The following is a 21,984-nucleotide window of genomic DNA, read 5'->3' as shown; positions in this document are numbered from 1 at the left end:
TCTTTCCCTTTCATCATCTTCACCAAACCAACATTCTTCCCTTCTTTGAATCCATACTCTTCGATCCCGAATTGCTCCGCCAGATCCTTCCAAAGATGTTTCCACTTGAAAACATCTCCGTTGTTGCAGTTGAAGGCCTCGTTCTTGGCGTACCGATCAACCGCTGTCCAAATCTGCTGCTCGGCGATCAGGTCAGCGTCTGAAGAAACCGTGAGCCCTTCCCAAGCAACCTTGCTTCCAGGGAACAACAATGGCGATCCCTCGTGCTTGCAGATTGCTGCATAAACACAGAGACTGCCCACAAGATTCATGAGACTGTAAGGAGAGAAACCGAAGATGGTGTTCGGTCGGTGAACGGACCAAGTCAATCCTTCCTTCTTCTCAACCTCCTCGAACAACACGTCCTCAAGAGCGTAATAGAAGTTCTGAACCGGCAACCTCGGTAGATCCTCCGTGAACGGCGGATCATGATGAGGACCTCCGAGGTTGTCGAGGGGGGCGATGTAATGCTTCGTCCCCGTCTGGAGACAAACATGCTGGAGATTCGGCGCGTGAGGCACAATCGCGCGGAGAACGTTCCTCAACATCGCGGCGTTGGAGTCGCAGCTTTCGGACTCCGATCTGCGATTCGTCCAGGTGACGAAGAAGATGTGCGTCACATCGGTGAGGGGAGAGAGCTTGGATTGAGCGTCAATGGCGTCGGAGACATCGCACTGAATGTATTCGACGGGGTGATCGGTGTTCCAGCTAGGTCGGGGACGGCGAGCGACGCCGTAAACCTTCCATGGACCACCGGGCGTGTCGGAGAGAGGGAGAATCTCGGCGAGGCTGTTTCCGACCATCCCGGTGACGCCGATGATGAGCCCGACGCTCTCGTAGCTTCGCGGATGTTCATCTTCCACGAACTTCTTCTGCAACAACAACGAGAAAGGAGAAAAACCCCAAATGAAGATCGAATCGCAATCAGAAAGAATCTGCAAGAATCGAAGAAGAAGAAATCGGGATCATGGAGTTGCCCTGCCTTGGCGGCTCCGATCGCACCAGCCCACCACCAACTCATTATTTCGATCGAATTCGAATCCGATGTCTGAAGAGACCAAATCAATTCCGAGGATTTCCGTCGGAAATTTAGGTGTTTTGGTCGCGGAGGAATCTGAGGAGAAGCGATTGTGTTTCAGGCGTTTGTTATCTGGGATTGAACTGAAGGGGCATTTTGGTCCATTTTATATAATTTATAGTTACAAAGCGCATTTTTTATCTCCATCTATTTTTTACAGTTTGGGGGATACAGTTAAAACCGTTTCAGTAACCTCCGAAGAGAAACATATATGATAAATAAACCACAATCAATGGTGAGGGCTTTTTACTCTAGCCACCGAGTAGGCTACACCACCCAAAACATAATCTTATAATTTGTTCGCTCGAAAACAACTTTGTTATTATGACTTCATAATTAATTCTAAATACAATTGCAATTGATTCTAAATAAGATGACAAAAAATTCATCTGTCAAATTTTAAAAATAACTACATTTTTTTTGCACTTTCGTATCCATACCATCATAACAACTTCTTATTTTAGTTGTATATTAGTTATATGTTAGTCGTAATAAAATCGTAAAAAATGAAAAAAAAATATTTTCGGACTTTTTTAACCGAAAAATGGTGTAAAAGTTGAATAAAAAATTGTTTTTTACGTTGGTGTACCAGCGAAATTTATACGATCCAAGTGGATCATTTGAGTAAAATGCCGGTGAGCGTGTATCTCCTTAGTCTACGTAAATGACGATTTTACCCTCTGGATTTTTATTATTATTTTTTGCATTATTTATATGAATATGGGACGATGAGGCCCATGAATTGATGGGTCGATAAATGGGCTCTGATCAATATGGGCCAATGAATGAGAAGCTCGATTTTGATTAGCTTCCGCATAAAGACAGAGTTGTACGGTTGGATTTGGGGTGATCTTTTCGGATGTCTTTTGAAGATTTCGTCACGTGCCTAAATTGTGAATGGATAAGGAACAGAATCGTCAACGAGAAGAGCATTGATGGATTCGCCTTTTTTTTAATCCTTTTTTCTGCGGCCTAGCGCACATTACAACTTTATACGTCTTTGTTGATGTTTGGATTGGATTTGGAATGTAGGGGATACGCATATACAAGCAGTTGCATTGGGTTTGGATTTTGAATTGGTCTTTATATTTCATCCTATTTTGATTTTTTGTTTTAGAAAACTTAATAACCAATTCATTCCATATACATTTGAATTAGTTGATTTTGTATAATCAAACTAAAATAATAATCACCCTACACCCATAAAATTAATATATATATATACACACACACACAAGTCTGTTAATGGTATTTTCTGATTGTAAAGTCCACTCCTCTATGTTGTGTCTTTACTTATTTTCTTTTTTTTTTTTTAAAAAAAAGGAATATTGTTTTTCTATTTTTGTCGTCAAAGATCATCTTGATCCGTATCCAACACTCACTCGTTGTTCGATTCCACTGCAAAAGAATAAAACTTTCCCAAAAAAGAAAGATAAAAATAGAACGAACAAAAAACATCCTCCTCTTCTCTTTCTCCTGCATCATCTCTGGTTGTGCCCTAATCAGTAAACTCTTTTGAAGGCAAACTCCCCGCGTGTTCTTAATGGGTCTCTGCTAAATCCACTGTTTTTTTTTTGGGTTTTCGATTTCGACGACTGATTCCTCAGTCGATCTTCCTGATACCGATCCGTTTCACCACCGCATTCCTGATCGCTTCGGTCTGAAAACATGTTCCCTTCTGATCGATTTCCGACATGTAACTCCTCACTTCCTTCCTCACCGTTTCCTGCACCACCGCCAAAAACTCCGAGCTGAAAAACTGCTTATGGCAGCCCTCCTCTCCGCCGCTGTGATCCACCGGAGATTTCTGCGGCGACGGTGGAGCTGGAGGTAGCGGCGCGTACCTGTGTACAGAAACGTGGTGGCTCGTCAGGTCCGTGATTCGGTTGGGCTCGGACCACTCGGGTCCCGGCAGCGAGAGGCTGAGCAAAGTTGCCGGGTCCGTCGCTGTCACACTCGCCGGAGGAAGAACCAAGCCAGTACTCCCCACCGGACGGTAAACTGGAGAAGACGATACTCCGCCAGCCGGCGGGCAAGCTCGAGTCACTGAGCTCCGATCCGGAGGGACTTCCCGGGTTTAAGCTAAGACGCGTCGAGAGAATCGATCCAGCGCCGAGATTCGCCGATCTCTTAAGCGGATGCTCTTGCTCGGCGTCAGCCCTGGACGAGCATTTCCGCTTGAGCGAGCAGTTCCAGTGATTCTTAATGGCGTTGTCGGTGCGGCCGTTGAGCAGCCTCGAAATGGTCGCCCATCTGTTCCCGAGCCGAGAATGGGCTCTGATGATGGTCTCGTCCTCCTCCGGCGTGAACGGCCGGTGCTCCACCTCCGGCGATAACTGATTGCACCACCGGAGCCGACAAGACTTCCCCGATCGACCAGGGATCGATTTACTGATGAGAGACCAGTTCATCGGTCCGTACGTCTGAACCAACCTCTGCAACGCTTCGTCTTCCTCGGGATTCCATGGCCCCTTGATCCGATCCGTGTCCTTCTTCACAGATGCAGCAGAAGAAGAAGCCATGGACATAGAAACCGAAACTCGCAAATGTTAAAGAGAGAAAGATATATTTATAGGGGGGGGATAAGGATGACCGGTTGTAGCCGGTGACTGTGACCGGTCATAGCCGTTAACGATTAAGAGACAGAGAAGGGGGTGCTTCCGGTGAGAGGCGGTTACTAATAACCCAGCTGTCAAAATGCACACGTGTCAGATTCTGGCTTCACCGATTTACACGTACGATGGCATAGTACAACTGCCTTTGTCTTTTTGTTCCAACTGCCTTTTTTATTTTATTTATGTATAATTATTTACGTTTTAGAAAAAAACAAAAAACTGAAGAGGCGTTGCTTCGCTTTTTAACTATTGTACGTTATGAGTCCATGTCGTTGGATTTGTGTTAGGATTTAATATGAAAAACCAATTCGAACTTTTAAAAAAAAATGTAACCTCTATTTCTAATATTTTTTATAAACATTTATTGATATATAAAATCTAGAGATGACCAATTTGGTTAATAATCTATGTCAAATGTTTGCACACCATTATATGTAAGCCACAGCCACAAAAACATTCTTTTTTTTTTTCTAGTACTTACAAGAAAGCAAATAAATATGTGAGAAAAACATTTTTATTATCAAAATTATATTTTTAAAAACTGAGAAAACGCAGATTTAAAAGGATTAATTTTAAAAAACAAAAATGGAGGTGCGGGGAATCGAACCCCGTGCCTCTCGCATGCGAAGCGAGCGCTCTACCATATGAGCTACACCCCCAAGCGCACAAAATCTTTATTAGAGTTTTCTAATATTTTAAATTTCAAGAACAAAGTTTCCGAATTATGGATATCCAGGAAAAATATTTGAATACATGAGATAACGAAATTCAAAAACCCGTCATGTATATTCTACCACCCAAATCTTCTTCAAAAATTGCAATGGTACCGGAAGCTGAAATCGAAATTATAATTCCGTCCTAGAAGAAGGCACGAATAAGAAAAAAAAAAAAGGAAAAGAGGGTTTTAGGTTCTAAATCGAACCAAACGACAGAGAAAAATAAAGTTATATTTGTCTAAAAGAAACTAGTGTACGGGGTAATAACCATAACCATTAGTTATAATCTATATTCACTGATTTTCCAAACTGTTTTTTTTTTCATTTTTATTTTTGGAGATAGATCAAAAGATTGCAGCTGTAAATGATGCGATGATTAATCACTAATTATAATTGATGACCCATTTTCGGTGGGCGTAATGGACATAATACTAGATTGCATTGTACTTTGAACTAATTAAAAAATATTAATGATTAGATAGATTTTTAAGCGCTCATAATTTGGGCTGAAACGAATTTGTTAAATAATTAAAACAATTATTGCAAAGCCCGTCTAGCTCAGTTGGTAGAGCGCAAGGCTCTTAACCTTGTGGTCGTGGGTTCGAACCCCACGGTGGGCGTAGGTGTTTTACGTTTCGGACTTTTTTTAACCGCAACAATTAGCGTTCGTAAATTGTAAATTTCGAATTCGGCTTCCAATCTTGGAATCTTGTTATATTTTTTATTCCATTTTTTCCTGATGGTTGTATACATTTATTCTCATCTCGACGTGCCAAGGTGTCACGGTGACCGTTTTATCTGACAGGGGAAACCAAAACGACCGAGATAAATAAAGGAGTTAATAGTGAATTGACACGTGTCCCCGTACTTGGAGAAGCTTTGGTTTCATCCCAAGTCTTATCCCACGCCCATGACGTCATCTCAATCTCTCCACCCAATCCGTGTCTTAACCAAAACCACCACCACAACCCCATTTGATTCCCATAAATAGCTGTTTACGTACAACAAATATTAATGTTCTAAAAATCTAAACCTAAAAAACAAACAAGTGTTTTGTGATCTGCTAACAAAAAGCCTTTAAATTTGGATTTCTCTAAGAACCCCCGACTTTAGAGAGGGAATAAGAGGCGGGGTTTCTTCGCCAGCATCGGACTGACGACTTCGTCGACGTCGACGTCGACGTACTCCGCCGGGAGGTTCAGGTCAAACTGACGTTGACTCTGTTGGCTGACGTGGCTACTCGACTCTACGCTGCTACCGCCGTCGTAGTGGCAGCGCTTGTGCCCGCCCAGTGCTTGACCTGTCCGGAACGACTTGTTGCAGATCGAGCACACGTGGCATCTCCCGCCACCGCTTGCCGTCGCCGAGGTTGTGGTGCTGGTGGTGGCGCAGTGGTCGTCTCCGGCGGCAGCGAGGAGGTGTTTCCGGTGGCTGGCCTTGTGTCCGCCGAGAGCCTGGTACGACGGAAACGCCTTGCCGCAAACGCTGCACTTGTAGCTCAACATCTGCGTCTGCGGTTGCGTTCTGACCGCTATTTCCTCTTCCTCCGTCTTCTGGGGACGATCATCTTCGGTGGATCTTCCGGCGCGAGCAAGCATGACGAGGCAGAGAGCGAGATATTCCTCCTCGGCGGTAGGCTGGTCGAAACGCGGACGCTTGGAGCGTTTGCGTTTGGTGCTGGGCTCGAGGCTGTGGAGATTCGCGTTTTCTTCCAAGTCCAATAGCTTGGGCGAGCTGAGAGCTTCAAGCGCCATAGTACTCGACTCAAGAAAAAAAAAACCCTAAAAGCTGCTGAAGCAGAATAATAAGAGGTGGAGTGTTGTGGTGAGAGAGTGAGGGAGCGGAGGAAATGGGTTTATAAGGGAACTTTGGGAAATTGCGTGACAAGTGGGATGACGAAGGTAAGCTCAGCACTTGAATTTAATTTATAATCTTTGTGTAGAAATAAAAAATAAATAATTAAAAAAAAAACATCAAAGAGAGAGAGTTGTGGTTGGCAGTGGGGTGGTTATTCCATATGCGATGCCGTATTATACACCGTATAATCAATGCTGAGATTGGATGATTAGACAATAATATGCATGTTTATATACATACGTGTATATATATATATATGTATCATGTATGTACAATTGGGAGAGGAAGAAGCATGGAAAATGAAGGGGGAGGAGAGAAGTACACGAGATTGACTTTGGAGACCGGTTCAAAGTCAACGGTCGTAGGAAAAAGGAAAGACCATGTTGGCATGTTCCGAAGGAAAGGTCCATACAGATGGGAAGACGGTCAGTAAAACTACCACTCATTTGCAATTTTTTTTTTTAAAAAATTATTTAATTTTAGTTTTATTTTATGGGTTTTTCTTAATTTTGTTTGGTGACCCAACTTGGTAGGAAAATCACTGCTCCAATTAAAAATAAAAAGGAGAGTATAATCTAATAAAAAAGGACCGTACGTATACGTAGTTAATTTAAATAGAAAGAAATTGGAACAAGTGGGGGAAAAGGTGCTTGAATTCTAAGCATTTGATTAGAGCCCAAAACCACCATTTTCAAGGAGATTTTACCAAAATTATGTGTTTTAAGCGAGGAAAATGCAACCCATATGGATGATATATATAATATATGGACCCCTCCTATGATGAAGATGAACCTATACATTAATTGTGCAGTTGTGTGTTGCTTTCCCATCTAATCAACTTGTGTTCATGATCATGATATTGATACATTATTCTCTTGCAACTGCCTCCTTTTTCTTGAAATATCAGTTATAATATAATTTAAATATCACGAAGATTCTACTAATTAATCAATATAATATCTATTTCAGAGTTTAGACCACAATAGCAATCAGAGTAAATATAGGGTTTTGTCTTGATTTCACCATACTTGTGTTAAAGTGGGAAAATGAATATATGATTGGAGTAAAATAAGATTAGAGATATGATGGAGAATAATAATGGATACAATATCATTATACCAAATATTGTGTATCTGATTTGATTTCATTGTGTCTATATTTCCTTTTTACTCTATTTCTTAATTTTCCTATAAATATGTAGTTCATTTTCATTATAATGTAACCAGAAGAAGAAGAGATGTAGCAATAAAAGTAATTTCGTTTCTTTCTATTTGTCTTATTTTATTTCCGTATTTTATTTTTCTACAACTTGTCAGTCATATCAATTGTCCAGCATATATAATATAAATTTCTAATCACAACACATTTGTTTTTGTAGTATTTTTTGGTTAAATTAGACAAAAAAAAAATGTAATGAAGTTGTAAAATATGTATAAAAAAAAAATTAGAAGGTTCGGTAGTAAAACTGTTGAAGCCGAAGCATTAAGTCATGTTTCTAGAAAACTGAGTTGGAGAAGATACGCCTTCAGCTTCCACGTGGCAATTTTCCTCGCCGACTTTTCTTTGTCAATGTTTTTTTTTTTGTTTTCCTTCTTTCTTATCTCCTTGTTCGAGAGTTATCCCGAATTCTGCATAGGAAATCTGTTCTTTATAATAATTTTTAATATCATTTTCCAAAAATATAACCCGCCGGTTGTATTAATCCACGTTGATTTACATACATACAAAAAAAAAATATTGGGAGATGTATCTTTAGTAAAATAAAAGAAAAATCTCAAAACAATACCTAAACTTTTTAATTTTTACAAAATAAAACCTAAACTTTGTTTTTTATCAAATAAAATCCTATTTTTTTTATTTTTTAGTAAAAAACAAATTTTAACTTTAAAATCTTTGTCATTTTTAACTCTATTGCTGATATGGTGTTCTGATATCCTACGTGACAAATCAATATTTTGATCGTATTTGACACATCATCATCATCCACATGTCTCGATATCAGAACACCACATCAGTAATATGGTTAAAAATAATTTTAAAGTTTAGGTTTATTTTTTTACTAAAAAATAAAGTTGGAGTTTTATTTGATAAAGAACAAAGTTTAGATTTTATTTTGTAAAAATTAAAAAGTTTAGATATTGTTTTGGGATTTTTCCTAAAAAAAAAAGATACTACTGTTTGGGAGAAAAAATATTCTCAGTATCCTTAATTGGTACTTGAAACAAATTTGTCTGCTGAAACTCTCTTTTGTCATATTTAAAAATAATCTAATTCTCTGCTAATTTAGCGAGAATTATTCCCGACAACTAACATATATATGCGGTGCTTATCTTTGCATATTTTATGGGTGTTTTTCTTTGTTAAATTCAAGACGAGAATATAGGGTCGGATGAGTTCATGACTTCATGTTACAGAAAATTTCGGATGACGTGGCAATATTCTAGAACGAGAAACTTCAGACTAATCACGTTCTAGATTCAACTTTGTTCCTCTTCCATTGGGAGATGCGTTTTTCAACTCTTTACCCCATAAGCCAAAGGGCCCAAACTATAACTCAAATTAATCACCGCGTTAAAAATTATTATATAATATTGTATAATTTAAAAAATAGATAAACAAAACGTTATCATCATCAGCATGGTCACACTCGTTCGTCTCCACCGACGTATTAATAAAAAAAATTAATATTATCTCATCAAACTCAATAAAAAGAATCCTATCATGTCAAAATTTGTTGTATAATATCATCGGATTTGTATTGACAGACAAAATATATATAATTTGTATTTTCCTAATCGAAGTGATGTATATATAATATTTGAGATTAAGTATTTTAAGTTAAAAAAACATGAAACCACTGTCCATCTCATAATACTCTCGAAGATGGTAATATATTATATGTATATACATGTAACAATGCAGAAAAAGAAAGCACATTTCTTGGGTAATTAGTGACAATAATTACGTTCTTATTTGTTTTCGTAGTCTTTTGCAGCATTACTTGGAATATCTATATATGTTGTTACTTCCTGAGAATTATTTTCCCGGAAAATACAAAAGGGAAAATGGGTGAGAAAATTCCATTCTCCTTATTTTCGCATGAACTGAGAAAAGATCTTCATGTGGAGACCCATATCGAATCCATTGTAAGCAAGAGGAGCATACATCCACAGGTCATCCGAGCTCAGGAGCTGCATGCATCAAAACACATATTTATTTGGATGAAGAATCGATCATATATATGTATATATGCATGTGTGTGTGTGTGTATATATACACGTGCGTACTTTTATCTGAAGCTGTAAGAATTTCACGTAGTGGACGGCTTCTTCGAGCATCGTGCTGATATCGACCTTGTTTCCGTTGGGGACAAGGCTCTGCAATATCCTCAGCCTTTCGTTGATCCTCTCTCTTCGTTTCTGCTGGTTATGGAATGGATTCAGGAGACTGCGTTAAAACCAAACTTGATTTTCGTATTTTGGATCAAATTCATTTTTTGACCAAATTTATGTTTGAATCAATGATCTGATAATTTGAACCAGACCCAAAATTAATTTACGATACACTTTGTACAAGTTTTGCAAGAATAATAATAGTAATAACTAATAACATCTTTATAATTATAATGAAAATATAGATATTATGATAGAAAAATCTAGATATTAAAATATACTATTAAAAAATTGTGTTTGAATTGCTGAATTAATGGTACTACAGGTATCTCCTCTTCTCATTTGTATTAGTCAAACAAAAATTTTTTAAAAAATCAAATAGAATTCTAAATATAAATCCTCTTTCCTTCGATTTATCATTTAGAGTTCCAATAATTAATTTTTCGGCCCATTAGGAGAGAATTCTTTTGTTCCTTTTACAGATTAAACATTAGTTATTATTATTATTATTGTTATTATTATTTTTGGTGGTTTATTATTATGTATTACCCTCGCATATAGGCTTTGTGGATCGGTGGCACTGCCTCTCGCCGCTCTCGTAGCCAAACATGGTTTCGTTTCTTGACCGAAGTGTTCTTCCTCGGAGCTGTAACTGCTCGAGCTTTGTCCCTCTGATCCAACCTGCAATTTTTTTTTATAGTAAAGAGCCAAAAACAAGAATCTGATTTTCAAAATGTTACCAAATCGTTGATATCTGTTTCGATTGGTTTTTAAAACATACGTCTCTCGTGACTCGGATTCTATTCCTGGTGACGTTTTCAGATGGATCGAGGACGTTCTTCTCGTGCACGTAAAACTTCCTCTTCACCGGCATTTCCTTCTCTAAGGCAAGACCGTTACACATATCAACAGCTCCACCAACATGGGAACACATTGCATCAACATCGTGAGGATTAGCAATGCCCGTGGGAAAGAAAACGCTGTTCTGACCGTGAATTTGATCGAAACCCGAGAGAAAACACTTGGAAACGTCATGGAACGATGCGGAAGGATCGGCCGTATTGACACTGTAATGGCTACATCGCTGAGAAATAGGGTTCAAGTCGGTTTTAGGGTTATGATGAAGGGAACAAAGAAGATTCTCCTCGTGGGGGGGTTTCGCCGTTCCGGTTTCCGCCTCGGAATAAGGCGAAAACCCGTCATTGCCACCGCCTTGAAACAAAGAATGATCGAGAAACTCCGACACCGCAAAAGAATCCATCGTTTTCGCAGAATATCAAAGATATATACGAATATGTGAATATATCTAGATTTTAGGGTTTTGGAAGGAGTTGATGTGTGGAGCAAGTACAGTACGTACCAACGTGTGTATATATACGGAACCACATCGAGTAAAGTTATTGACTTGGAACTATAATAATCAAATACCCAAATCGAGTTCTAATGAAAATTATTCATATAATCGCAGAGGTCAGCTGTGGGGCCCAAAACCAGCCTCATTACAACTCAGAGGAGGCGCATTCCGTGCCAATGATATAGTAAACAAATACAATCCAATTAAATAATTTTGGACGCTTTCTAATGAATGCAAGATTTTTTACGAATGTATAATTAATTATACTCTATAGGACCAATGATTAGGATATTGCTAATTAATCTGTTAATCGAAGCGTGAGGAATATTTGAAATTCTCTCATTTGTTTGGTGAATAAAGAAAATACCGTTAGGAGGAACAATCACATCGTGGGAGATGAACTTTTTTTTTTTTATATTCCCGACAAGGTAACCGACGAACCCGTTATTTTTATGTCTTCAATGTCAAAACCTTAATTAACATTGTGTACTGAGTAAATTTTTTTATTCGGTTATTTATGGATTCACAAAAGCAATTATATGTTTGTTTTAATACAACCGAACTTAACTAAATTGGATTTATATATATATTCTTATACTGCACGATGGAAGTCATGAACCTTTTTTTTTTATCTAAAGAGAAACACAACTCACACTATATCTCGAATATAATTGTTACAACATTCACGGGACGAGAGACAACCATATTGGATTTTACGTTCTCTTTCCAAATTTGGGGTGGACAAACGCTTTACGTCTCTATTTCACCGGTTGAACTTGGTAGTCTAGTTTGTCGTATTTTGTATGAACACTTGAAACTTCTCTCAGCTCATTTCATCGAATTTCAAGCTTTATCTTAACTGTTTATGAACTAAATTTAGCTGTCTTTAAGCTCTGTGATCTAATCTCTAACCATTCATCGACACAGAAAAGGTCAGTTCATGAACACGAAATAACAATGCTGTAGCAGAATGGGACCAGAGCATTCACACTAAGGGATAATCCATTAATCTTTAAATGCGAGTTTCTAATACTATAATATAAATATATTCATTTTTTTTGCAATTGATGTATTTCAGTATCTTCATCTATCTTTTCGATTAATATTTTTGTAACCGTGATATATTTTCGAATATATGATTACGCTGTTTTATATTGCACGAAGGGTTCACATATGCCACGAAGACTTGATTCATCATTGATCATGCACCGTACCATTTGCGCGTGGTTACGTTATTTTATTTATTTATTGTTTTGAAACAACAAATAAAATGTTAGAAGATTCCAGATATCACAGAAGACAAGATCATAAACAGGTAGAGAGAGAACTGTAACACATTTTGATGGAGGAGAGGAACTAAGCCATGAACTCATACCCCAACAGATCGTGGACGAGTGGTCAAGTTTGGAGTATGAGGTAACTCCACCTTGAAATTGAGTGTTTGATTCCTGTCTGGTGGGGAGGGAGGTAATTTCTGGGTTTATATGATCCATATACAAAGGCTGCTCGCGGGCCGGAAGTTTACATAGTCAGCGCGTCCGAAAGGTAGCAGATAGGAGTCCTCCGTTCTTAAAAAAAAAAGCCATGAACTCAGATTCCCCCCAAGTTTCCGCCGATTCTCTCGCACGCGTTTTATTTTATATTCTCTTTTAGAAACTAAATTTAAAAAAAAAAACAATTGAAGAAGAAGACCCTCATGGGAGAGACTAATTAAACCGGCCAAAGCACGATGGCCCTTCGATGTTCGAAGGAAAGACAAAAACCTTATCTTAGGGAATAAAATCTTAAGACTTTGGGAACATTTTTGTACTTTTTGGAGACACAAAATCCGATATTATTCCAAACGCCGGCCGGCCGACATCACTCCAATTAGTTTCTTTCTTTCTTTTGGATTATTTAGGGTTTTTTTTTGTTCCCAATTTACATTTACATTAACATCGAATATAAAGCATAAAGGTTGATTAGTTCAGTTTAATTTCGGTTTAGTATGGTGCAGTAGGTATAGTTTAATAGAAGTTGATTGTTTTTTTTAATGAAAAGGGTCATTAGAAATGTATTAAAAATATTCGCATTAATTTTATGGGAATTAATAAAAGCATGCAACCATTGTGAAAATAAAAGTGAAGATCTTATTAGTGTACTTTCGCACATACCCATAAAATTTCATAATAATAATAATAATAATAATAACTACCCAAGAAATGTTGTTAGTATTCGTTGACCAAAGAAAAGAACCAAATTGATATTAAGGATGCGATTACCATCCAATTAGACAAAGGTTTTTCTAACTTTACAATCATGAAAATTGACTCAAAGGAAATATATACAATTAGGACATAACAACCAATGGAGTATAATATAGGTTATATCCTTAAACACCGGTTTAATTATATGGCTTTGGTCCACCCATCTCCATCCACGTGTCCCCCTATTATATTGATATTGTTGGATTAAACATTTCTTTTTTTTTATTAAAGGATATTAAACATTTCTTAATCTTATGTTAATAAGTTCCCGGCCCCTACTAAAAGTAGATCATGTATATGCCCTAGTTTTCTAGACCATAAATTATGTTATGAAATTACAAAACCATTTCTATAATTCAGACGTTTGCCCAAAGTACATGAATTATCTTGGCATCAAAGATAATATATTATATTGCATTGGTTTTGCTTTTATTTGGAAATTTGGTTACTTAAAATTACAATGATATATTGAATTATTTAGTGTATATATATATAATTATGTAATCATTTGTCTTACAGTTTATTAATAAAGATAAATGGAAATTGTTGAGCAGTCATTGTATCGTAAATTTGAATTTTGTAAGCTAAGTGGAAGTAAAATAATAAGTTCTAAAGAGGTAAATTGACTTTTCGTAATCATTTTCTTTTTTTAATTCACTTTCAAAAAACGACAACTTTCTTAAAACGTCCACTCAAAACAGTTCAATTATCTGTAAATACAAACAATCTTCATCTCGGTTAAATATGTTAAAAAAACTCTGCTACATGTATTGTTTTATTTATTTCAATTCGAGTAAAAATATTACTATAATAATAAACTAATATCATACATATATTTAAAATTAAGTTAAAGCCGATAAATTGATAAAAGTGCAGATGTTTTGGGTGATACTAGTAAAATGATGTTTATTGAGATTTGTTATTAAAATTCAAGTTTTAATCTATGTGTTTTTTTTAGAAATTAAGATTTTTAATAGATTTGTTCGCTTTATCTTGTTATTAGAGTGTATATATATATATTTAAAAATATAAATATTAGGTTTGGGTCGTTGATGGGCTGAGAAATTAGATATTGTATTTGGGCTTGAAAGCTTCTAATTTACAGATGTTCGTCTCTATACTTTGAGGCCAATTTTCATCATATTTCCTTTGGTTCTTATTGAACTTAATCTGTATGATTGTATCCTATATTTTAGAATTAAAACAATAAATATTTTTTTAAAATACTGAATAGAAGACCTTCTATATATAAGCCCTTATTTTTCTCTCTCTCTTTTATTTTAGATAATTCTTATATGCAGATTAAATTAAACCAACATCCTCAATATATACGAGCCCTTATTCCTTTTTTTTCCCTCTTTTATTTTATTAAATTTGGAATGTCTATTCATTAGGATTGACCAAAAGACTATATCATTCTCCAAAAAATTTAAATAAGGGAATTTTATTGGGTAAGGTAGGAATATTTCTATCTTGCTTTATGGTTCACCAATCAAAGTATTATCAAAGACATATATATATATATATATATATATATATAGATAGATATAATGATCCCTTAAGCAATGAATAAGCGAACGAATTAGAATTGTAATATTTGTCTATTTGTTATATATTATATTATCTATCAACCATCGTCAAAACCCAGAGCCCCATCTTGAGCCCACTGGGAACGGGGGAGTACGGATCGTGCGCCACGTGGCAACAAGAATTGACAAAAAGATGATCGGACGGTCTGCATTGGAATAAAATTCGGGTACGTTTTCTTCTGGTGAAGTCGCTCTCGCGTTGAATGAGACACGATGTCTTCGTGGTTATTCTTGAAGAGAAGAAATATCATATTATATCTATTTTTATAACTTTTAACAAAATTTGAAAATATTTATATGATTTTTAATTTAATTTTGATTCACATTTTTATCTATTTGTTTGGTTTACCTTAAATTTTACATCTTATCGAATTTGGCTAGATAATAATTAATATCTATTCAATAGAGTAAGATTCCGAAATTTGTTTGTCCTATACATTATTGATTCCAACCAAAACAACAGAAAAAAGGGACAAAGCCGAAAGAAGAAAAAAACTACTATATGCAATAATTAACCCTTTTTTCTTTTCCAAAAGCAAAAAGGAAAAAGAATAAAAAAAAAGTGTTCCAACAGTAACGACTTCCACTAACCGTTAGGCTTCCAAATTCCGATGCTCTTTTCGGATGGATTGTGCCTAATTGATATACCTTTTTCACAGTAGTTCTAATGAAATATGTATTATGGATTTTTTTCAAATAAATTAGTTAAAAATATACACACAAATTATTTGGGATAATTTATTAATTTCTTTTAGACTAATCCACTATCCCTACCAGAGAACTCAAAGTTATAACTAATGCACGAAGAACTTTCAACACTCTTCTCGTTTGTCAGGCAACAAGACAAACACCAAATTAAGTAGTTTTGGCAGCCAACCCAAATCTAAAATATAAAAACTAAAATTAAAAAAACTACCCCCAAATATAAAGGAAACAAGACAAGTGACAAAAGGGTGTGTGCATCAGAAAGATATTTACATTTTTTTTTTCATCTCAGAGTCGTGAAGAAAAAAAAAGTATAGTTTTTTTTTTTGGCTGTGTGTGGAGAAGAGTATGATTGGGCCGGAGGGAACAGGACACAAAGGCATGTGGGAGGATGGGGACAGAAAATCCTACAAAAAAGAAAAAAGCTAAGATGACAACTCTGAGGATCTGGCAGCGCCATTGTTGGATCTTGGTTGCCTTAGAAGCTCTATCAACGTCTCCGCCTGTCCCAAAAACAACATTTTTTATTTTTTCAAACCCACATGCTTCATCCCACAAACTTCCAAATTCATAAAACACAAATCCAACACGAATCCATCTCTCCCCACTCATTTCATCTTTGATTGATTTCCAAATGAGAGAGAAAAAAAGAATGATGCAAAAGCAAAAAAAATCGGTAAAAATCTCCATACTACGCTAGTTTTAGGAAATAAAAAAATACAATTTTAAAACAATTTCGTTCGTTTGCATCCAAAACTTATAATTGAAATCAAGATTCTCCAAAAAACAAATTAAAAAAATGTTTCGTGAGCAACTAACACAATTATGTGAGCTTTTTTAAAGTGAGAAACAAGAAAGAACAGGAAATATATTAAGAGCCCAACCCCATATGGTTTACGTGGGAGACGGGTTTAGTGAAGATGCTGACGTGGCAAATTTGTGTTCACTCCCTTGTACCAAAAAAGATCAGCCAAAGAAAACGGCACTAATTTCGAAATTGCCATCACAGATCAGCCGCCGGATCACCAACCAGTAATGGCGCAGAGAGAGAAAGAGAGATACCTTTTGCTTGGCGCGACTCGTACCGGACTGTGACAGAGCAACGAGCGGAGGAATCGCACCTTCACGAGCCACCATCGTGCGATAAACGATGCTATCTTCGCAGAGCTGAAGAAGGATCGAGACGGCGATCTCTTTCTGTCTCTGCGTCCCGGCCTCCACGATCTCCACCAGCACTGGGACTCCACCTTCCTCCACCAGCGCCGGCTTCGCCTCCGGCACCGACATCAGCAAGCTCAGCACGAACGCCGACTTGTCCACCATGTTTGACCCGAAATCCGCCATCAATTCCACCAGCGGTTTCATGATCCCCGATTGCACGGCCCTGATCTTGTTCTCCCTCACCGAGCACAACGAGTACAACGCTGTCGATGCGTCTTTCTTCCCCCTGAATCCTCCGATTTCTAGAAGGTTCACCAGCATAGGAATCGCCCCCGATCTCCCGATAGCCACCTTGTTCTCCTCAACCTGCGACAGCCGGAGAAGAGCGCAAGCTGCGTTCTCCTTTGTCGTCGATGTCCCCGTCTTCAAAGCCCTCACCAACGGCTTCATCGCCCCCGACGAAGCGATCAACTCCTTGTTCTCGTCGCAGAGAGAGAGATTCAGAATCGCCGTGACACCGTACTCCTGGAGCTGAGTATCCGTGGACGAGATCAGAGCAATCAGCGGCTTAATCGCACCAGCTTTAGCTATTTTGATCCGATTCTCGGATTTGTTCTTCGCCAAGAGCCTGATCTCCATCGCCGCCTGTTTCTGCTCCTCGATGGAACAGGACTCGAGATGCGCGACGAGCTGACGGATCATATCGTCGGAGTTCTCAGAAGCGCAGGCGAGGAGGAGACGGCGGCTCTCGGAGGAAGCCGTGGGGAACTCACCGGATCTGTCGCTGTTACAGTCGCTGAAAGCAGAGGAATCATCGTTGACACTCAAATTGCTAAAGCTCCTTCCCATGTAGGTGAAACCTGCGTGATTCTCCCTCTCCATGAGATCGAATCTCGCTCCGTCGTCTTCACCGCATCAGAATCGAATCGGCCTCGAATTTTTAGGGTTTGCTTTGGGGGGGGGAGTGACAAGAGAAAAGCGTCAAGGGAAGGGAAGGGAAGGGGGGAAGAAGGAAGAGATATAAGGGAAAGGGAAGTAACACCTGGAAGAAGGAAAGAGCGGAGAAGATGACACGTGGCATGTGGTTTTGACCGTACTACCAAATCCGAGTTTTCGCACATGCGAAAGGTCGCTTTTAACGCGTGTTTTTGGAGGTTCGCACCTTTGATAAAAAAAAAAAATTCTTTCGAAGTTCATCTGTCGCATCTCTCTCTCTCTCTAATTTTCAAAAATCTGATTGTGATTTACTAACTCATCACAAAAGAAAAAAAATAAAGAAAATGTATTAAAAAATAAAATTATCATATAAAATATTAAAGCGTACAGCCATAATATCAGGCAAAATTGTTTAAGAATCAAACAAAAACAGTTCATAAATTTAAGCCATTTAGAGATGTAGGCCGAGTCGTCTCCATTTGATATCGAAAATTTAATAACTGTCTCGATCCATGTTTTTTTCTCTAAATTAACTGGAAATTTATTTGATTTATTCGATATGTCTAAGCTCAGGAACTAATGTTCAAATCTGAAATAACAGCCCCTTTTTGCATTAACGAATAACGAATTTCCGATCATAGACATTTTCCGACAGACTTATGACATAGGAGCTATGTCGGCAAAGTACAAAGTACGAGAACTAAGGGGGATAACTGACTAGGAGTATTTTCGATAATAACGTCGTACCGAAGTTATAATTAAGTAATTAATAAATTAATTAGAGAATAAAAGGACAAAAAGGGACAACCACGTGGGGATGGAGCCACGGGCAAAGCCTAAACCGTCTTACATCGAACCATCGTCTACAGTTGTACCGGTAAATGGATGAGTTTGGGTTCGACGGTACGTACGGAATATTCGATCTTAGAATTTGGATTTAAAAAAAAGTTACTAATTGATCACGGTAATTATCCAAATCAGTTGTAAAATTAGAGTTTTTATGTCTCTACTACCTACGTCTCGTCCACTCACATTTTGGGATTGAACAGTTAAAACTTATAGTTTTACTGTACCGATAAATTATCCCTTGCCCTTTCATTATTTCTCCTCTCATTATTGTTGTCATTTTCCTCCACGTGCTTTGTCTTTCTTTGTTTTTTCTTTGTAACGGTTCTTTTTTACAATTACTGTACTATTATACATTTTACCCACAAATCCATGATATTTTTTTTTGGTAAAGTTTTTCACCACGATGGATTCTCTAATGGAGAACATTTTGGGCATACCCACCTACCAAATACGTCACCACACCTCATTTCAAATCTATGATAAATTCTCTTCCATAATATATTTTCATAACATATTTGAATATATTATACATATTTTTTTATATCGGAAAACCCCTATCTACTATCATTTGAGTACGTTGACTAAGTTAAATCTCCGATACGGGATCAAACTTTGTATATAAGCTTTAATTGATTCAAAAATTACATCACTCTTTTCCCCACTAAGAAAATCGAACGTTCGATCTTCAGATATTTTGTACCATCAAATCGACCACTTGGCCACTCCTTACTAGGTTATATTAGACATCTTTAATACAAATCTTATCTGTATATATATTTATAAAAGTTTTTAAATTTTTATTTTATATAGATAAAGAATATAGGATATTTCTAGGTTACCATATATCTTATCATTTATATATATTTTTTTAATCTTTTTATACGGTTCTATCTTCTTATTGAACTTAGATATAATTTTTTATAAACTATGGTGGACAAATGAATCAAGTATCCAAACCCGACAGCCAATCGTCTCAAACTCGTTTCAGAAAAAATTTTGGATGTCCGAGCAATTCAGATCGGCTTAATTTTATCCGGCATAGAACCAGTTTAATCACAAAAAAAAAGAACGTATAAAGTAAAGCCTCCACAAGATTCAGAGGCTTCACTACGATGGAGAAAAGTGAGCCACGTGTCTAATTCGGCACCACACGTTTTCAGACACAGACTCTTTCTTGACATTTCACAAATCACAGGAACCGAACAACAACGAAACTCTATCCACTTCCTCCACACTCACCAACGCTTCACATTACTCAAATGACAAGAATCGTAACGATGATGGCTCTGGCTTTATCGACGGCGACGATGCTATCCACGTGTCGATCAGCGAGTAATCTCCACCCTGTGATCCTGGTCCCTGGAAACGGCGGGAACCAGCTCGAGGCGCGGCTGAACCGGGAATACAATCCGTCGAGCCTATGGTGCAGCCGGTTTCTGTACGGAAGAGACGACTGGTTCAGGCTCTGGTTCGACCCCACCGTGGTCTTGGACCCGTTCACGAGGTGCTTCAACGACCGTATGATGCTGTTCTACGACCGCGATCTTGATGATTACCGAAATGCCCCTGGCGTTCTGACCCGGGTCCTCGATTTCGGATCCACCAAGTCCATGCTTTACCTCAATCCTTACCTCAAGTAAATCTGAACATTATTACGATCATTTAGATTAGTATTTCGGCACGATTCTGTATTTCAATATATACATTTTCTCGTCTAAAATTTTACGTACGGTACTATATAAAAATTGCGATTCTTTCTGAACTCGGGCATAATTCGATCTTATTATATGGTTGTCATCTCCTATCGATCCATTTTTTGTGTGAGATTAGTTAATTTCAATCCTTAATTCAGCTAAGTTTGAGCATATTTCTTGATTACACGGATCACTAGGACATGATTTTTGTACAACTGTCTGTAAGTGAAGTTTGATCTTTATGGTAACGTTTTCATCTTCGGTCGGTCCATTTGTATATAAGCTAATCAAAGTCGGGAGTCATGATGATGTTAATGAGAGAGTTCTAATCACGCAAACTTTGCCACATTGTAGAAAGCTCGCATCCTACATGTCACCTCTAGTGAAAGCACTAGAGAAAGTCGGGTACATCAACGACAAGAATATCGTCGGAGCACCTTACGACTTCAGGTATATTATTAATTAGAATATATACGATATATATAAAATATTATCACTTATAATATAGAAAAGTATAGTAACGTATACTAAGTTCAAACTCTTTCATAATTCCAACAGGTATGGCCTAGCAGCGGAAGGCCATCCGTCGAAAATTGGCTCACAATTCTTACAAGACCTTAAAGACTTGATAGAAAAGACGAGCCGAGAAAACGACGAGAAACCCGTTATCCTTATTTCCCATAGCCTCGGAGGGCTTTTCGTCCTCCAGCTTCTCAACCGAAACCCTAATTCCTGGCGAGACAAATACATCAAGCACTTCATCGCTCTCGCTGCCCCGTGGGGCGGAACGATCGAGCAGATGAAGACTTTCGCCTCGGGAAACACCCTCGGCCTCCCTCTGGCTAACCCTTTACTCGTCCGACCAAGTCAAAGGAGCTCGGAGAGTAACCAGTGGCTCCTCCCATCCCCCAAAATATTCCACGACCTAACCAATCCCCTTGTCGTTACTCCTCGTACTAACTACACAGCCTACGACATGGTTCGGTTCCTTGAAGACATAGGGTTCGATAACGTGGGTCCGTACAAGACTAGGGTTTTGCCATTAACGGAAGAGTTGCGGGCCCCGCATGTTCCGGTGACTTGCATGTACGGTCGGAACGTGGATACGCCGGAGGTTTTGGTGTACGGAGAAGGAGGGTTCGATGAGCAACCGGAGATTGTATACGGAGACGGTGACGGAACTGTGAACTTGGCGAGCTTGTCGGCTCTTGAAACGATATGGGTTCACGACAAGGACCAGAGCTTGAAGACAGTCCAGATTAATGATGTTTCCCATACCTCCATTCTTAAAGATGACGTTGCAATTGAGGAGATTGTTAAAGAGATTCTCAATGTCAATTCTATGGAATCAGAATTAAAAGAATATGTATAAATTTTGAATATTTTTCTAATTGTTTTTTACATACCATAGTATGTTAATAATACAAATATATATACTCAAAATTTATATTTACATAAAAAAGTTAGAAAAAGTGTTTTTCTAGAATTTTTATTTTTTTTCTAAAATTTCCTAAAAATTAAAGTTATTAAAATATGAAAAATATTTAAATGTTAGATATTTTTCTCACTTGTTTTACCTACCATATGAGTTAAATAAAAAAATCTATTCAAAATTTATATAAACATAAATTTTTGTTGAAAAATGTCTTTTTAAACTTTCCGGAATATTTTTCTAAAATTCCCGAAAAATCTATAGAATCAAGTTTACAATAAAATAAAATAAAATATTTTTCTAATTTTTCCATACTATTTC

General features: G+C 37.5%; 5 protein-coding genes, 2 non-coding genes and 1 pseudogene across 7 annotated transcripts in view; 2 read left to right on the top strand and 6 right to left on the bottom strand.

The window, feature by feature from the left end:
• The window catches only part of LOC104807087 (3-oxo-Delta(4,5)-steroid 5-beta-reductase-like), a 1,899-nt gene extending 695 nt beyond the window's left edge, over positions 1-1,204 (bottom strand). Inside the window, exons 1-2 of the mRNA XM_010532202.2 lie at positions 1,022-1,204; positions 5-911 (exon numbers count right to left, since the gene is read on the bottom strand). Of these exons, the coding sequence (XP_010530504.1) occupies positions 5-911; positions 1,022-1,060 (946 nt within the window). The 5' untranslated portion in view covers positions 1,061-1,204. The remainder of the gene's footprint in view (positions 1-4; positions 912-1,021) is intronic.
• Positions 1,205-2,477: 1,273 nt separating this feature from the next.
• Positions 2,478-3,673, bottom strand: LOC104807078 (annotated as a pseudogene).
• Positions 3,674-4,318: 645 nt separating this feature from the next.
• Positions 4,319-4,391, bottom strand: TRNAA-CGC. Its single transcript has one exon. It is a non-coding gene; the product is annotated as a tRNA-Ala (tRNA).
• A 604-nt stretch (positions 4,392-4,995) lies between these two features.
• TRNAK-CUU lies at positions 4,996-5,068 on the top strand. The gene has a single exon. It is a non-coding gene; the product is annotated as a tRNA-Lys (tRNA).
• A 182-nt stretch (positions 5,069-5,250) lies between these two features.
• LOC104807072 (zinc finger protein ZAT10-like) lies at positions 5,251-7,361 on the bottom strand. The gene has a single exon (XM_010532189.2). The coding sequence runs from the start codon at positions 6,200-6,202 to the stop codon at positions 5,558-5,560; it is 645 nt and encodes a 214-aa protein (XP_010530491.1). The 5' UTR covers positions 6,203-7,361; the 3' UTR covers positions 5,251-5,557.
• Positions 7,362-9,351: 1,990 nt separating this feature from the next.
• LOC104824580 (transcription factor bHLH83-like) lies at positions 9,352-10,958 on the bottom strand. Its single transcript, XM_010556679.1, has 4 exons — positions 10,479-10,958; positions 10,247-10,378; positions 9,593-9,724; positions 9,352-9,496 (listed from the first exon to the last, which is right to left on the bottom strand). Exons 1-4 carry the CDS (start codon positions 10,956-10,958, stop codon positions 9,395-9,397), a joined length of 846 nt encoding a protein of 281 aa, XP_010554981.1. The 3' UTR covers positions 9,352-9,394.
• Positions 10,959-15,696: 4,738 nt separating this feature from the next.
• Positions 15,697-17,759, bottom strand: LOC104807068 (U-box domain-containing protein 4-like). Its single transcript, XM_010532184.2, has 2 exons — positions 16,654-17,759; positions 15,697-16,094 (listed from the first exon to the last, which is right to left on the bottom strand). The coding sequence occupies exons 1-2, from the start codon at positions 17,632-17,634 to the stop codon at positions 16,017-16,019; spliced, it is 1,059 nt and encodes a 352-aa protein (XP_010530486.1). The 5' UTR covers positions 17,635-17,759; the 3' UTR covers positions 15,697-16,016.
• Positions 17,760-19,742: 1,983 nt separating this feature from the next.
• Positions 19,743-21,613, top strand: LOC104807059 (lecithin-cholesterol acyltransferase-like 1). Its single transcript, XM_010532174.1, has 3 exons — positions 19,743-20,173; positions 20,586-20,681; positions 20,790-21,613. The coding sequence occupies exons 1-3, from the start codon at positions 19,797-19,799 to the stop codon at positions 21,601-21,603; spliced, it is 1,287 nt and encodes a 428-aa protein (XP_010530476.1). The 5' UTR covers positions 19,743-19,796; the 3' UTR covers positions 21,604-21,613.
• The last annotated feature ends 371 nt before the right edge of the window (positions 21,614-21,984 follow it).

Source organism: Tarenaya hassleriana, unplaced genomic scaffold (assembly GCF_000463585.1).
Source record: "Tarenaya hassleriana unplaced genomic scaffold, ASM46358v1 Cleome1, whole genome shotgun sequence".
Lineage (NCBI taxonomy): Eukaryota > Viridiplantae > Streptophyta > Magnoliopsida > Brassicales > Cleomaceae > Tarenaya > Tarenaya hassleriana.
This window is presented reverse-complemented; position numbering and strand designations above follow the sequence as displayed.